This window comes from Pleurodeles waltl, chromosome 2_2 (assembly GCF_031143425.1).
Source record: "Pleurodeles waltl isolate 20211129_DDA chromosome 2_2, aPleWal1.hap1.20221129, whole genome shotgun sequence".
Taxonomy (NCBI): domain Eukaryota; kingdom Metazoa; phylum Chordata; class Amphibia; order Caudata; family Salamandridae; genus Pleurodeles; species Pleurodeles waltl.
This window is the reverse complement of record NC_090439.1, coordinates 818,350,378-818,368,941: the sequence shown is the minus strand read 5'-3', so window position 1 is coordinate 818,368,941 and position 18,564 is coordinate 818,350,378. Positions and strand designations below refer to the sequence as shown.

The 18,564-nt window shown below is 41.7% G+C and overlaps 1 protein-coding gene across 3 annotated transcripts in view; it reads left to right on the top strand.

Moving 5' to 3' along the window:
* MMP16 (matrix metallopeptidase 16) overlaps window positions 1-18,564 on the top strand; it is a 483,190-nt gene that overhangs the window by 174,191 nt on the left and 290,435 nt on the right. For all 3 annotated transcript variants that reach the window (XM_069220442.1, XM_069220443.1, XM_069220444.1), the window contains exon 2: window positions 15,665-15,813. In XM_069220442.1, coding sequence (XP_069076543.1) covers window positions 15,665-15,813 — 149 coding nt within the window. The remainder of the gene's footprint in view (window positions 1-15,664; window positions 15,814-18,564) is intronic.

Genomic DNA, 18,564 nt, shown 5'->3' with positions numbered 1-18,564 from the left:
AGACATATCCATACAGAGAAGAGTGATTGAGCATCTGTAATTAATCATTTCTGCACATTAATGCCACACAGGGTGAGCAGGTATTGACTGCCCTTCGGTTCTTTGTAGCAATAAAAAGGCGACATACGCATAGATGCAGACATTGAGTTCACCAACATCTCAATATCACTAGCATTACATTCAGGGGTGCCACATTGATCATGCAGATTAGGTAGTGCGTGGGGTGGTTAGGAGAGCAGCCACATGCCGATCTCGCTGTCACTCACTCACGCAGGACGTGCTTGCTTGGTCTGCACAATGGATGTGACACAGCATGGTCTCCGTTGAACACAGCAAGATGCTGCTTCTGTTCAAAGGCAAAACTTCAGAGCAGTCTAATTACTTCCAATTTGCTGTAGTTGACGCTGTGCGGAATTGTTTACATCAGTAGGGTGGAAAAGGGGAGGCGCCTATCTGCTTCTCTTATACTTACAGGTTATGACTCGCTTAATTACAGATTGTTGCTAAATGATTTCCCTACGCTGGGATAATGTGGATATATAGACCAATGGCATAATCGCCTAATGTAAAACAATGTGGAATCATGAATAGCGCACAAATGTGAACCACATGCTCAATTGGCTCAGATTACGATTTACGCATGAATGACGATCCTGACTATGTACGTATAGATTTTACAATATGAGCTTGTGATGTTTATACAGTACTGAGGGCATGCTTTACTGGTCTCTCATTTCTATTATTCGTCTTCCCTCAAATTAAATTAAGCATTATATCTAAAATGGTCATTGTTTTGGTACTTTATTTTGCAGATTATATTTTAGCGAGTATTTTATCTTAATTTTTTTAATTCCAATTGATGTCGGTGACAGGCAATGTAGTGCCTTAGGTCGCCCCTACCATGCATAGTTTTATAGTCAAAAATGTTACTATAAATATTACAGTAATGTTACCAGTGATAATATCAAGGATGTCATGAGTGCCGTAATTTGTGGGGTAATTTGTAGTGCAAGGCGAGGGCCCGATTTATAGTTATTTTAGGGCTCGAGTTATAGTTACTTGAGATAAGTCTAACTATAATAGGTGAATTTTTATAGTTTGGTTTGTTTAAATGTGAGCCTAACTATAACGTCCCTGTAAACTTTGATTTTCTAAGTGAATTTCTATGGCTTTTTTAATTCTGTTTCCTAACTATAACATCCCTGTAGTCTTTGTTTTTTTTTTTTTACTGAATTTCTATTTTTTTTAACATTTAAGACCTGCGGGCACCATTATACCGTCAGTGCTGGCGGTATATCTGGCTCCCTATTATGACTTTTCCGCTGGGCCAGCGGACGGTAACAGTGTTTCCGTCCGCTGGCCCAACGGAAAAGTCACATCAACATTGCAGCCGGCTCGTAATAGAGCCGGCGGCAATTTTGATGAGCAGCGGGTGCAGTAGCACCAGTCGCGCATTTCACTGCCCGAATTTCAGGCAGTGAAATGCGTGATGGGGCTGTGCCTGGGGGCCCCTGCGCTGCCCATGTCAAGTGCATGGGCAGTGCAGGGGTCCCCAGGGGCACCCCGGGTCCCCCTTACCACCAGCCTTTCCATGTCGGTGTTTACCGCCGTTGACAGGCTGGCGGTTGGGGATTATGACTGCCAGGCAGAAGCCTGGCAGTATGTTGGGGGGGCCAGCGGTATTGCCATGGCTATTGCGCCACGGTCATAATAGCTGGCAGAACACCGCCAGCCTGTTGGCGGTGTTACCGCCCGCTTACCGCCGGACGCCAGGGACATAATGAGGCCCATATTAATTTTCATTACTACACGTTAATCCAACCACTCTTCAGCCAAGACCCCTATCCACCCAACCCCACTCTGTACATAGTCATCTGGCTGTGCAGGCAGTTGTTGGCTAAGGCCTGTCTCTCTGGGTGTGAAAAAAGGTGTGAGAGGGTGTATTTGGGGGGGAAAGTGGCTGTGAGAGTGTCTGGGTGTGAGAGTGGGTGCATCAGTGTCGTAGTGTGTGCATCAGTGTCTGTGAGTAGGTGCGTGAGGGTTTTAGTGGTACTGTGACTGGGTGTGTGAGTGTCTTAGTGGGTCTGTGAGTGGGTGTGTAAGGGTCTGAGTAGGTGTGTGAGTGGGAGAAAGATTAAAAAAGAGAAAGATAGAGTGTGAAAGAGAGGGTGAGAGATAGAGAGTTTTTAGGCTTTGATTAAGGATATACTTAGAATGAGATATTTCTGGTCAACTTGAAAAGAAAAATGTATTTGTCAATTAAAAAGTGTGAGATTACCATTTATTGTGAACCTTAACATTTTCAAGTTGAAAATAAATTAAAGTAGGGAAATGACCACAGACACACCTGGACTAGAAACTTGAAATTTTATTGTGAGAGTCTGTGACTTAACTATTATGCCACAGGTGACTCCTGAATGTACTGTGACTTTTCTTTAGAAGTCATTGCATGGAGAGATTATTGCAGTGACTCTCTCTCTCTCCTCTCTCGCTGTCAGCTCCCACCAGGCAAAAGGAAACAGCTATGTCTTGAAGGTGTACACCCCGGAACGTAGCAGGAGCCAGCCTTGGGGGGTGTTGGTCCCCAAAGCCATCAATGGATCCACGAGGGGTGCGGCCCCGTTCCAACAACCATTGCCACAAGGAGGTAGTAGGTCCTAGAAATGCGAGGCAGCCCCCACACTATTTGTGATTAGTGCCCCAGGGAGGTGGCGGTCCCTGGGGATCCGGGGGGCTGGATAGCCCCACACACATAATTATTGTAGCCACAGGGAGGTGGCGGTCCCTGGGGCAGTGGAGTGGCCCGGGGGGCCCCCAAATTAAAATGACAATGCCCCTAGGACTTGGCCCACCCAGGGGCTTATTAAAAAACAAGCGATGGATCCCATGTTCGTTTTTTTTAAACCTTTGTTTGCCAGATCCGCCTTGAATCACAGTGAAAACTTTTAAAAAATGCTTTTTTTGCTCTGGTGGGGTCCCTCTGCAACCCTAGCACCAGAGCTAAGGGGTCAGGGTATCCCTTCCATGGCCCCTTTTGTTTTTTTTTAATTCCCTTTTTTGGGACTTAGCTGAAGTTGAGTCCCAATATGGCTGCCAACACTTCCTTATTAAGTGTTGGCAGCCAATCAGATCTCAGCACCAGATCAGGAGGGTTTACAAAGCCTTCGCGTCCCTATATATACAAATTTAGCTTGCCTTTGAGTTCTCAAAAACTACTGAATGGATTTACACCAAATAACAAAAAGGCATCTATCTGGACCAAGAGCTACCTTTCTGCCAAATCTGGTGCAATTCTGTCCTGTAGTTTGGGTGCTATCATTGTTCAAAATCCCTATGGAAATGTGACTGGAGAAAATGCGTTCTGGGACCCCACTTTTTCTCGGCCTCCCCTTGACGGATCTCCCTGAAACTTTCCAGACAACAGCTGAAGTGAGAGTTGCATTTTCTGGGAATATTTTGAGGTGCCAAAGTTATTATCAAAACATAAAATGCTTTTTCTGTAGAAACTAGGTCCTAGCTATAACTACCTAGTGGCAGTTATCCACTAGGTCACGCACTCACACACACACACAGACACAGATACACATATATAGACTATGTTATGTCTTTTCAAAGACATACATGGTAAAGGCAAATGCGTGGTTAAGACTTGCATGGTAAAGGCAATGCGGTGAAAAGGCGTTGCTTGGAAATGATGCGCCCTAAAGGCATTCATTGTAATGTCATATATCTTATCTCTTGACTTAATCCAGGACCCTCTGTTAATGTACACCTGTATTTTTTAAATAAAGCTTTGATTTGCATAAAATATTCTGACACAGTTTGCGCAATATAAATCGTACTGAAAATATTAATATTATTGCATTCACATACGTGTATCTGTGTAAAGCCACAAGTAGGCGCATGGTAAATTCACTGCATTTTTCAGAAATAAGCCTACCCTCACCCGCACCTTCATCTGACGCTCTGTACTGTTCACCACGCTCCGCTTTTCGGTCCATGCTATATAAATGCGGCAAATCAAAGAAAACGATAAAATACATTATATGTGCAGATGATGGTCGTTCGGTCTAAATAACTTTGTTATACAAGGCAGTGAAGGAATGAATTGTAAAAGTGTACATATTCACTTGCTCCAGTTGCTCCCACCGTCTTCAGATAAAGGGAGGCAGAGAGAAATCAAATAACTTCTGTTTACTGTTCCATGGCGGAGTTTTATAAAGGCCCAGTTTTTCTAGAAACCTCTGTGGTCTCACATTCACATGCCAGGCATGGAAACAGTTATGCGCACGACCCACTGCTTGCTTTAAGGCTCAATGCAAAGCAACTACTTAGCAAAAAAATCTGACGTCTAAGAATTGTAATTCTTTTAAGAGCATGCCCTGAAGCTCTTAATGCCAATTAACTCCAAAGCAGCTTCAGCATTATCCCAGGAAGCAACATCGGATCAACCGGAGACTGGGATTAGGCTAAACACTGAGCAGTCTGAAACAACCACTTCCTGTGCTGTGACCATTACCTGTCCTCTTTCTTGCCAGTTAACTTTTCGTTTTTAAACATTAGGCCTCCAAGTACCAAACTCAGGTCGGAAACCGGTCAGTGTTTTTGATACCGACTGGTTTGCAACCTCGGCTCTATTTTGCAATGTAATTTATGGACCAATGAGTCTAATTGCAAAATACACATTTGCAAGAGTTGCAAAGCTCCTTCCTTATTAATATTTATGAGGCAGGAGGGATCTTGTGAACACATGCCTGTGCATGCAGGGATTGATGCGTGTGAGGGACAGCAAACATCCATCCCTTTGTCCAAGTTCCCAGCATCTGAGTGTTTTTATAAACAGCAGTACCTGTCCGTTATATGGAGAGAAGCAGTTAAAGAAAAAAAAAAAACAGAACATTGAAATGTATGTTCCTCTTGAGGTTGTGCACCAACATTCACAAATTGGAAGATGTTGCATGGGGCTGCTTCCTCTTTACGAATCATATTCCACCCAAGTGTGGTGGTGTTGTCTGTGACTATTGTAGACCATTGATACCAGGTGAACCAAATGCAAAAGAAGGGGGTGCCTCTTTCCTGCTCTTCCCTCTTCCCAACTCAAATTGGTTGCAAAAGGCAGCTTGCAAGCCAGAAATACATTTTGCCTTTTGCATCTTATTCTGAACCGGCTGCCCTGTGGCTCGCAAAGTATCTTTTGTACGTTATGACACCTACATTTGTGATTGCAAAACCTGTTAATCTGTGAAGCACAAGATTTGTTGATACAGAATGAGGGCCATATTCACAAGGCCCTTGGAGCAAATGCCTTGCTACGCTGCCCTGCGCCACCAGGAACGGGCAGAAATGCGCTATATCTAAAAGATCTATGCATTTCTTTTCTTTCACCCTGCGCTGGTGCACAAATTGCTGCCATGCACCAATGCAGGCACCCTTGCACCATTGTGCAAGGATACCTGCGTTTTGGGTATGATTGTTTTTGTGCAAAAAGAGATACCTTGCTGCACAAAAACAATCAGTGGAGTTGATTCCTCCTTCTGTGGAAACAACAGGGAGAAATAGATATTTCTCCCTGTTGCGTCACTCTTACACCACCCCTTGGGAGGTGTAGGCTTTTGACACATTCCCAGTTTCACAAAACCTTGTAAATCTGGGAATGCGTCAAAATCCATGGGTTTTGCATGGGAACACCCACGCAACATCTCTGGAAATGCCTTCCTGGTGCAAAGTAAGGCAACACAGTGGCTTTCACTGCTTACTCTATATTTACCAGGCCATGAAAAGCCATACAAAGTGGCTTTGCGTGGCCGTGTAGATATGGGTGTGCAGCCTGCACCGCCGGTGCATCTAAAAAAGTTACGTATCGGTGGCGCAGGCGGCTTTTAAATATGGTCTGAGTTTGTATAGGAGACCATTATGCTCTCTGCTTTTACAGGTTTGATTTCAACAAACAGTTCAACTCCTGCGTTTTTTGTGAGAAAAAGATGTTCTGACCCATCTACTAAAAACACGAGTGAATGCAAGCTATATTTGTCTATGACAGATCTTTTTCTCAGCAGTGTTTATTGATTGAGAACCTGCTCCATGGTGCCCCAGGTTATGCGCCTAGTCTGTTAATGAAACCTGCTGAAACCAAAATCTATCCTAGCCGAACAGGCCGATTTAATAGAAGGGACGTACAAATACATGGGTCCAATACTATAAACTGCTCCAAGGGTTGCTAATATTTTTTCAGAGCTAAATTATGTAAAGGATGATGCATTTTAAGACTGTTTCTAAATATACGTTCTTTGCTGACTAGTGATATCATTACACACAAAATCCTTTTCAAAGTGTCTTTTTGTTGATACGCTTGAAGGTTTTTTCTTAAATGCTTATAAGCATGCATGATTCGAAGGCCTCCAAAGTTTATGCTGTGCTTGAAAATGTCCCGATTATTTAATGGTGATCTGTATTTCTGTGTCCTAGGACTATTGTTCCTCATCTCATTCGTGAGTTGTTTCCCACTTCTGATACTGGAAATTCAGATAACAAATACTGAGCATAGAAGCGATATGCACCTGATTTGTTGCCATTATTGTACGACCAGGATTCCCAAAGCCACCTAAGTTACCATAGATGGCCAGATAGTCCAGGGATGATGGGTGAAATATCATTCCTAGGCTGAAAAAGAGGAGGACTTGGAAATTACTGGTATGTAACTAGTGGGATTTACCTCCTGGCCCTTCTTTGTTCCTTCAGTCATCGTTCATGAGGTGTTCCAAAGAAGATTTACCCAGCCAGCGGTGCCATAAAATCCCAGCCCCTAAAACTGCAACACTATGAGTTTATTTAATTGTAAATCAGAGGGTGATCACAGAAATTGCACTGGACAACCCTAAACACGAACATTTACATAATTGATCTCCATGCTTTGCTGTCTGCAATGAGAGACTAAAGTATGGTGGAAGCCCAAGTGGGTCCTGGCAAATCTCCGAAAATAGGACACCTTGGTACTTCACTGGAATCTCCATGTCAATAGGAGAAAGGGAAAAAAGCAAGAGAATTCTGTGAATACTGGCATGTGATACCTGGAAGTAGGTGCAACTTGCACTCTCAGAATTTGTTCCTGTCTCTGTGATGGGACCACATCATGATTAATGACTGAGATGAACAAGAGGGACTTGGGGTCTTTGGGTATCTGGAGAGCTTGCTCTGCTTAAACTGGAAAAAATAATAACCCTTAATTGTAAATACCTATCATACACTGCAGAAGGTGACGGTTGGTAATTGCTCCCTTTCAAGTTTTGCCTTCCCACATCACTATCATATTTTGTTGTTTCATTTGTTCATATTTCAAACATTATGTCAACAATATTTCAAAAATATTTGTAGTAGCTACCTAATTAAGCTTTCCGTTTCAGTAGTAGCTGTTATGTCTACGTATTAAATGCTGACGTTTATCCCTCTTTCCACCTCCCTAATTCATGATTAATACTATTTTGTCAGTGTCGAGCTTTCTAATAGTATTTATCATTGGAGAAACTTTTCTCCATCCATCTAGCTTTTCCAACAGTTCAGCCTGAACTACGGGATGAAATGCATTTTTAAATTCACAATAATAATCAGACGCTCATAAGCATTCGTGCATGTGAACACACACACAAATATATGAAGAAGGTTTCGGTCAGCCTCCTTCGTCTGTTGGTCTGCTGAAGTGTCATTCAAATGTTGCTTCCACTCACCAACACAGCACCAACATACAGCATTGGGCAATGAGTCAGCCCATTTCACCCATTGGCTCACTGTGATGGCATTTTTTTGGTGTCAACGTGCAAATCCACCTAAAAAGTAGTTGGTAGGCCAATCTCTGGTTTTATTTCATTTTTTTTTTGTGATTATTTTTGTGGTGGGTCATTTTTTGCATATTTTGAAAACCTATTCCTGACAACTTTGGAGGACATACTTTTTTTTGCATTACTTTCACACTTGTATTGCTTAGTGCACATTTGAAGAAAAATGATGAAAATAAACACTGCCTGGTTTCCAAGGCCAGACCTATTTCCTTTGCCAGTGCATGTTAAAAATTGGGAAAACTGTGGCCATTCTCTATGAGGGGGGAGCGAACACAAAAGCTCAAATTTGATTAAACACTCTTTAGAGTCAAACATTCCAAATATTACACTGAACCAGAGTATTGTCCCTGAAGTTTTATTTTTCTCCAGTGTTCTCCCTCACTTCAACTCCTTGTGGAAGAAATACGAATGTTCCTCTTTGACAGTTTGCAAAATTTCATTCCTGGTGATAATGTAACATATTGAGGAGCATATGGGCTGTTAAAATGTTGCACGCCTACATCCACTACAATGTGTTGTAGATTTATATAGCACTTACTAGATTTGTAGAGGAATTTATGTACTTTGCATATAAGCAAAATGCTACTTGGCGTGACCCAGAGTTAGTTGGTAGCATTAGTTGGGGTGGGGTTAATCGTATTTTATGTAACATTATTAGAGCTATTAGCTGCCAATAGTTTCCATTGCACTGGAAGTTGCAAACTGTTGTAGCTGTTTTAGATATTTATTGATTTGCATTCCTAATTGTGTTTCTTTGGTTAACTGGAATGAAGGGCATGCAGAATGGATCGCGTGTAATTATTTATTTGTCCTACCAAACTGTTTTCATTGGATGGCAGTAATATTGTTTGAAAATACAGTTCTGTGTCTTGAGTGCTGCTTATTATGCTGGGTCACAGCCTGGTGGGAATTGCCCAGTACCATACAGTTCGAAAGGCCAAGCAGAAAGGATTGGTGTGGATTCAATTAGTGGGGGCATGAAAAAAGCGTGTTATGAAAATCAGGCACATTTCAGTGACGGCTCCTAAGGTGTCTCATGCAAGGAGTACAAACATCAGACAATGTGCGATGCCATGAATTCCCCTTCTCCAAAGCCGCTAATGCAAAAAGTGTTGTATTTAACAGCAGGTCATTACTTTTTTCTGATCTATCAGTTTCTTACACTTTGACATAACATTTCGCTGTTGTCCATTAATAAATACCCCACCCACCTCGGCGCTCCAAGAAGTTTGATCATTTGGCAAATGAATGTATAATCTTAGATCTAAATAGAATGGAAGTCAGAATAATTTATCAATGAATTAACTGAAATCCAAATGCATTCAAAACAAACTAAAACCCTGAGTTATACAAGTGTTTACTGCATCATCATACTACATTATGCCATTGGGATCAGGTGGTTTTTCTGGATTTGTTGGACAGAGTGAGACTAGAAATCAAGTTCTAAACGGAGTTCATTCTAACCTTTTAAATTGGGTACATTAGTCAGTGTCATTAAGCCTTTGATTCATGGATAAATGGCCCCTAGAGATCTCGGTTCATTAGTTGTTATATCCCATGTTAATGGGTTAGTTCGATGCGTTATTTCCATTCGAAAAACAAATGACATTTTCACAATGGAAGCCACCAGCAAAACACAATTTTAGAAAAGATTAGGGAATAAATATGTGTCCTCTGGACAGTTAGTGAAATTCATTCTATGTTAAATAACACAGAAACCTGTTAATGGATGTCATAGTGAGGGACGTGTACATCTCTCGCCTGGACACATTACTTTGTTCCTTATGTTACATTACCTTTGTCCAGGAAGATTTCAGTCCCTGGACCTTTTAGATTTGCAAGGCTTTAATCGAAAAAGCTTTACTGGACAGATAGAGCCAGATAAGATCAAAGGGCTTCTGGCTTTTCCGGTCAGTTTTACCTTGTAAACTTTCTTCAGAATAGAAAAGATCTCTTTTAATTGACCCTTGCCAATGATATTCTCTGCGAGAAATACTTTTTCTTTGCAGACAGTTTTTTCTCCATAGGCAGAATTTGTAGCATATGAATTGACCTATGTAACATCAATACCTGTATAGCTGCAGGTGTTCAACTAATTCAGCCCAGCGCACCCCTGGCAAGTGAGGATCCTTCCATAAAGACATTGAGAAAAGCTGAGTGTTCTCTTTTTTCCCTAAAAATATTAAATATCAAGCAGGTTACTCTAAGTTCCTCATAAATTAAGACTATCAGCCTCATTATGAGTTTGGCGGTCCTACTGAGGGACCGCCAAACTTGAGGGAGGATGCCACCACCATTGCGGTGGCGTCCCCCCTGCCCTATTACAATGTTCCCACCGGTCTGTCCCTTAAAAGAGCCGAGTGCTACCTTGTAGCACAGAGGAGGCCGACCAGCGCCCTCGGAATGCGCCCTGTTTGCAGACAGAGCGCATTCCGAGGGTGCTGGGCAGAAGGGACCCTGCACTGCCCATACCATGGGCAGTGCAGGGCCCCCGTGGACCCCAGCACACCCTCACTGGCAGCCTTTCCATGTCGGCGAAACCGCCATGGAAAAGCTGGTGGTCAGGGGAGTTGGAATCAGCCAAGCGGCGTTTAGTTCCGCGCCGCCTTGGCTAAGTACAACTACGAGTGAACTTTTATTTCCCTTTGTGTGTCTGCTTTGCACTGATGGTGGTTGTCAGCTCGCTTATTTGAAACTTTTACTTTTCAGTTTAGTTATGTAAAACTGCTTTATTTTCATTTTCAATTTATGTGGCAAGAAAAGTTTGGTAAGAGTTTACAATGCTAATTGCTCTGGGTCAAGCAAACGCGAGACCCGTTGCATTGGAAAAGCTTGTTATAGTGTGCCTCTACCACTCTTGTGATCTAGCAATGCTCTTGCCCTGTCCAAATAGATTTCAGACCAGAGCCAGTCTGCCTTCTTCGATCAGTTGCAAGCCATAGTTTGCCTAAGTGATCAGAAGAGTTTGTGGTTGAAGGGTAGATTACATCCACAGAGTATGATATCAGACAAAAAGGGGTGCTTGCAGTAATTTAGCTGGATACTACAGCTGATGCTAATTTATCAGATATTCAAGAGAAAAGGCCTAATGGAATCATAGATGGTGTGAACCTCAAGCCGCTTTGAGGCAACGTGCTGCTAAATGGCACCCACACAAAAAAACATTATTGTTTATCAAACCATTTAAGGTGCAATACAAAAGGCAAAAATAAAAGGTAATCAACATGCATTGTAAATCAATATAAGGAATCAGCATACGGTTCAATAAAATGCAGTTGGAAGATTACATAAAATCAAGGGAAAAATATTTTAAGCCCAAAGCATGCACCAGCAAGGAAGGGTTCTGTCTCTAGAGTTGAAGTAAACCAGACTGGCTCTACTACAAGATGTAAAATCTTTTCTCGGAAAATTCACTATAGAAATCAATGGGAATCGCACAGTCAGGATAATGTGAGCTAAACTAAATGAATCGCAATACAGAATTAGACAATGTCACCTAATGCTACCATACTAGCACTATCCTCTAACTCCCGTAACTGAATATTAATGTGTCCTCAGAAGTGGATGTACAAATCTAGGAACACCAAAGATTAGGTCACATAAATGAATAGCTTTCAGTATTACTGGCAGGAAGAACCGTGAATGTTGCAAAAGGGCTTCCTCCGTAGTTCTTTGAGAACAGCATGTCCATACAGAGTTATACATAGTGCACCTTTTAGTTATGTGCAGTGAATAGAGAAATGAAAACGCACACGATGGCTGTATTGAAATCCAAAATGCATCTTAGGCCTAATTCAGGCCTCGTTTGGTCAAGCACAGAAAAATGCAGTTCTGTCAAATGCAGTGTTTTCATTTTATTGCACAAATGTTCATAATATTAAATACACATTGTTATTAGATCAACTTTTACATTGTTCTTTGGTATGCTTGTGTTAAGCAAAGGATGAAGCGACAATACATGTGTACATATCTTACACATATACCATTCAGATGTGTCCTGCGGCATCTACTAAGTCACGAGTCAATATTTCACAGGACAGAGTTTGGCTAAGAAATTCATCTTTGCATTCTGAAGTTAAAAAGATAGCTTGTCTGTACAAACAATTGAGTGCAGACTGCTGTAAAAGCTCTAAGGATGATCTTGATGAGTCACCATGGACCTCATTTAGGAGCGACCCTTCCTGAACCCTGGCCTCAAAGGTGGAAAAATCAGTGGCTGGAGCACAGAGGCAGACATCCATTGGCCTCCACTTTTCTTGTTTCATGTCATTTTGAATACTATTAGACAGTTCATTATTTGTGTACAAAAATTGAGTAAAATTAGCTGGAATATGACCTTCCCGGGCAGCTGAGGTAAGTAAAAAATGATTTTAAATGTACATTAGGTGCGTGTGAGTGGGTTTATGTAAAAGAGAATATGTGTATGTCTGAATTTGAGTGCATGTGTGAGCATGTGTGTATGTGAAAGTAAAGGTCAAAGGGCATGTGATGCCACTTCTGCTACCCCTGGCATTTTGGTGAATTGACGTCCATGTGAGCCACTCCATAGTCCTGGGTCCTTCCTCTATGTTGTACATCAAAATATGTGATTAGGACACTGAAGAAGACGGTATAAGCAGGAAGCCATACAAAATGGAGGGTAAATTAAATGAGAAACAAATATCCCTTTGTGTACCTCCCAAGCAGAATTTCAGGACAGTATGCCAGAGCTAAAATAAGCAGTGAACTCTCCTCCAGCAAGCTGGTAGTTCTAGGTTTTGCAGATGAGAGTCTAAGGTAAGTTGGAAAAGACCTTCCAACCCTGTGATCCGATGTAAGTAGTGCATTATCTAGAAAATCCAAATAATGTAACAGATTCAGTTGTGTCTGTTTTTTTAAAAGCTCTTCGATTGCAACTTCATGAATGTACGTCATTGTGTAACTGATAGTCCTTCTATAAAGTACACTGATACCGCTCTTGTACAACAAGCACTTAAGCAATGACGGAGAGACATGAAGGTACTTTGGCGTCTTTTAATGAGTGAAGTAAAGCAAAATAAATAAATATTTTTACTCTGCCCGTGAAGAACACATTAGGGAATGCAAGTAAGCATTTTTTTATTATTTCAACATCTGCCGTGCACTAGATTGTATAAATAGAATGATTTGGAAAGCTGTTGCTGGAAATTAATGAAAGCAGCCATATCAATGATAAATTTCAAAGCAGCTAAAATCTACTGTGGAGTAATTCTATATCCCTTAGTTTGGCGCGTGTTTCAGCAATGAGTGGGTGGGAGTCTACGAATACATTCTCGGCAGAGAGAATACTGCCTTCCGAAAGGAAATGTTATTATTAACAAAATTAGCTATGGCATTCAGCATACACAGCCATACAATAGTTTTAGGATCTGTAAAATGATGATACCGACCGTCACGTGATAAAAAGCACATGCACATGTACAACAATGCTCCACTTCCACTTGGAGAAAACATTTTAATTTAAATTTACTTGTAGAGTTCCCTCCGCTAAGTGTGGCTTCCATTTGAAGCTATTAGCGTGAACAACCGGATTGAAATCTGATTATTTACTGTTATTCCCCCCACTCTGACGTCATTCGGGGGACATGCTCAACTGCCGTATTCCCTATCAGTGTGGGTCAGTGCAGTGTCTGTGCTGGAGCACAGAGCAGCAAAGGTGGGTGGGGAAGGTGGCAGGAGGCCAAGTATTTCTTTTTTTTATATTTGGGTGAGTAGGGGAGGATTCACAAGACGGTGGTGTGAGTGAGTGGTAGGACACCAGATTTTTTTTTCAATTGGGGCAGGAGGGCAAGGGTAAATAAAGAACGGTGATAGGGTGGGTGGCATGGGACTAAGTATTATTTTTTTACATTTGGGCAAGCGTTGAGAGGATTGAAGAGGGGCGTGTGTGGTAGTACACCAATCCTTTTGAACTTGGATTTGAGGAGGAAAGGTAAAGGCAGAGACCCTGGGTGGAAGGAGGCCAGGTGTTATTTTTTCACTTCGGGCAGGAGGGCGTGTAAATGCAGTGGGTGCTGTGGTGTGCGTCTGGCAGCCAGATATAATTTTTTTCCTAATATTTAAGATAGCATTGAAGGTGGCTCTGAGGGTGGTGTGGGAGACTGTTAGGATGCCAAGTACCTTCTTTTCTAAAGCAGAATGACTGCTAGTGCAGGAAATGGACAGATGGTGGCCGGGATGAGTGGCAGAGCACAAGATTTACTGAGTGCACAGCAGGAAGATATGTAAAGAGCTTCTCCAACATGTAGCTTGTGAGCTACTGGTAGCTTCTAGATACCTAGAAGTAGCTCTTCTGTGTCCAGTCCAGCTTACTAAGTTAGAAGCTTCTGCTTGGCTCAACATTGAACAATGTGTATTCAAAATGAACATTTGTGTATTTTCAGAACTAGCAAGCTGATGGTTGAATTCCCAAAATATGTAAAGCTGATCAGCTAGTGATAAACCATAAGGTGTTGTGGAGCTTTACTACTAATATTACCCGGGTGCCAGGGGCATGTATGCTATGGCAATCATCTATTACCTATGTAAAGGCATTCCACTTTGACAAAGCCTTTTTTTACATAACTCTTTGGCAAACCTGACTGATGCAGTGGTGATAACTCAGGTGATTTTCCATAGGGTGGCGACTAACTAAATATTGTCTGATGTGTTCTTTGTCACAACACAGACCACTAATGATATGAGTAGCTCAGGATGATTTATATTGGTCATAAGTTGCTCTCATAGCAGAAAAAGTTGGAGACGCCTGGCAACCTGTAACCTCAAGCTGCACCCAAGCATTGGCTAGAGTTAGCAAAGTGAACTCACACCCCTACACTGCTTTCTATTCCATCTGTTCTTCTTTCCTCCTAACTCATTATGCGTTCCCATTTTAAGTCTGGCCTGAAGGCAGCTTTAGTTGCTTTAGGAGGCTAATGTACTCTAAGCAATGCATGATTTTAATAGTAATTTTACAAATAGAAAAGATCCATTGCCTTGACTGTCATAGGCATTAGATTGTCAAAGTGTCGATGATATGTTGTGTCACTGCACAGGAAAGTATACATACAATAGGTCACCTCTCTTTAGTTATTGGCTTTATTTGGAGTGTCCGTCTTTTCTTGGATAAACCCACAGGAAAGTAATGTAATTTGACAATCACATTGTCAATTGTTTTGAGTGATGGCATTTTGCTTGTGCATGGCAGTCCGGGTTTTGATTGTGTGCGAATGCTTCAGCAGTAGCCGACTTGTTCTGTTCTTTATCTGTAGTGGCAAACTTGGAGATTCAGTTATTTTGCAAGTTTGTTGGTTCTTATAGTAATCGTGTAATTGTGCATTGTACTGTATTTTATTGCCAAGCAGTTTAAAGTTTAGATTTTATTTTTATTGTTTTAGCATGTTTGAATGCTTATTTCATGCTTTTACTATACAAGTAACACTTGCCTGGTGTGATAGCCTGTCTCATGTTTCAAACCATAAATCCTGTGTACCTATCTATTAAGTAATAAACACTTAACCACTGGAGCGGAAATGTTCTAGATTCTAGACAGTTAACACCAGACCTATTGACTTTACCCGACTCAACACCTATATTGGGAGCTTAGTAAAATTAACTCGCTGGGTTTTCCTTGCACAGTTTTCTTCAATACCCAAGATAAGTATTTTCATGGAATGAACAAAGATGCACAAAACTTTGGTATCTTATCAAGAAATTTATGTTTTAAAGTAATGGATGCAAAATAATTATTACCTAAACTATTATTGAACCTTGTTCAAATAAGGAACCCAAACGTCAGATGTACGACTTTCATATGAATTGTTCTTGTTTTGCAGGTATGGTTACAGAAATACGGCTACCTTCCACCAACTAATCCCCGGATGTCCGTGCTACGCACTGCAGAGACCATGCAATCAGCTATAGCTGCTATGCAGCATTTCTACGGCATCAACATTACAGGGAAAGTCGACAAAAACACAATTGAGTAAGGGTCCCTTTTAAACTTACTTCCTAAATTTATGTTTGACTGCAGACCAGAATGTTTGAGAGTAAGCATAAGCTGGCCGTTCGAGAAAACTACAAGTATGAACACCACCCAGTGTATATATCCAATGTCCCTTGGGCAGGGGTGTAGCATAGGACTCAGCAGCCCCTTCGACGCTGGACAGTCACCACCCCGAATTGGGCCCCCTAACTCTTCAGGGGCCTCCGTTTAGCCCATGGCAAATGTATGTCTGTGAGAAATGGAAGACTGAGGACCACCTCGTCATATTCTGCAGGGGGGGCCTTCATTTGCCTTACACCATTACCTTGGGGTACTCATTCTGCTTAATGCGCATCCTTGAAATTGAGATTCTTCACTAATTGAGAAACTTTAATGTAAGTTTATTGCTCTTTCCTAAAGTCTAATCGATGCATGCTTTTACTAGAATCACACACACGGTGCAATTTATATCTGTTGTTACTACAGTTACAATGTTGCCAAATACAATTTACAACATTAGTAAAATGTCCAAATGAAGGGCATTTAGAAAATGTTTACAGTTGCCTACTGAGTTCATCTATTTAGAGTTCTTGAACTTTTACGCTAATATCCCCACTAAGGGCCAGATTTAGAATTCAGTGGACGAGTTACGCCATCACAATGGTGGCGGATACCCTATCCGCCGAAATCCAAAACCCATTATACCCTATGGGATTTAGATTTCGGCAAACGGGATAACCGTCACCTTTGTGATGGAGTAATTCATCCACAAATATCTAAATCAGGCCCTAAATCTAAGTATATTATGTTTTCACTTGTACCCCAATGTTCTCTGTGTCGGATATTGCCATGTCTTAACTATACTCCTAGACTAAATATCAAGCAAAAATCTGAGCTCACACAGGTTTATCTGGCCACATATCCTGTCAAAGCTTCCCTTTGGAAAGCTAGGTCAATCTGGAACAAGACCTCCTACAAAATGAAATATTTAGATTCAACCCTCTATTTATCACTGCCTTCACTAACACCCAGCTAGAGCACAACACCAGTACTACTTCTGCTACTCTCCTAACTGAGTATGCCACCTTCTCCCACAACCCTATGAAACAATGCAAAGGTAGGGGAGTTGCCATTCTCTTAAACAGATTAGCCAAGACTGCCCCAGTCCTTAAAAACTTTTCTCTTTAAAAAACAATCTATTAACAATCATTGCTGCTTTCAAGGTGTGCATTATGACCCTCTACCAGCCTCCAGGGTCCATATTAAAGAAGTGCCCTGGGTGTGCAACGGGCATGTGAGCCTGCTTTGCGCGCCGTGGAGCTCTTTGGTAAAATAGAAGGGGCCGCAGATGCTTGTACGGCCCTATCTGTAATACAGATAGCACTGGCACACATATAGAACCAGTGCTATCACCATAGAGTGTTCCCTCATTTGCATGGGGGTGTAGCCCCATGCAAATGATGGAATCCCTTTGCTTCTGCATCCGTGCGGGGTGCAGTAGCAAAGAATCTGTCAGGAGGTGCTCTGTCAGTGAGCCCCTGATATTAGCCCTCTGAAGGGAGGCCGGAGGTCTCCTGGACCCCCCAGACATCCTGTGCAGGCGGGTGCAGTCACTCACTGAAAACGCCTGCAAGGAGATCTCTGTTCCCCCATAAAAGTGTACAGGCACAGTGAAACAAAGAGCGGCTGCTTCAAAGCAGCTCTGTTTTTCACATGAATGTGCTGCCCCCAGAGCAATGCGAGTTCGCGGCTGCCCTGGGGTCGGCGCAATCATGCTAATATGGTGCATTTTCCTTGTTTGCATCTGGCACACCTTTTAAAAGATTCTCCTAGAACAACTATCTCTGCATCCTCTTTCGCTACCTTAGACTTTGCAATCTAATATTCTTCAGAAATCACAACCTTTTGGCACACCCTAGCCTCTGTGTTTCATTTTCCATCTTCCACCTCGTGTATCACTACCACTGAAAAGGGCCACGAACGGTAACACCTGTGATCAAGGTCGTGCTGACCGAAACTTGTCGGGTGTCTTTGTTTGCTTTTGTGTGCGTACGATTTGAAAAGCTCAGCATTAAAGCTTTTGGAAATTCTACACCTTTGGAGTGCGGTTCTTTCCTTGTGAAGAGAAGGAATTTGTTTACATTTATATATATATATATATATATATATATATATATATATATATATATATATATATATATATATATATATATACACACACACACAGATACATATATGCATATGTGTGTTTTATATATATAAATATATATATATATAAATCACCCTAATTCCTAAAAATCCCTTACCACCCAAAAATCAATACCCACCTCAAAAACCCTAAAAAAAAACACAGTAAACTTTAAAATGACACTTGCCACCCAAAAACCCAAACCCACCCTAAACCCTAAAATGACTCTTGCCACCCGAAAACCCATACCCACCCTAAACCCTAAATCCCTTCCACCCAAAAACCCATACCCATCCTAAACCCTAAAAATCCCTTACCATCCATAAACCCATGCCTCCCCTAAACCCTAAAAAACCCTTACCACCCAAAAACCCATACACAGCCTACACCCTGATAATACCGTAACACCCAGAAACCCATGCCCACCCTAAACCCTAAAAACACCTTAACAACACAAAACCCATAACCACCCTAAACCATAAAAACAACTTACCACCCAAAAACACATACCCGCCCTAACCCCTAAAAACTCTTAGCCATCCAAAAACTCATACCCACCCTAA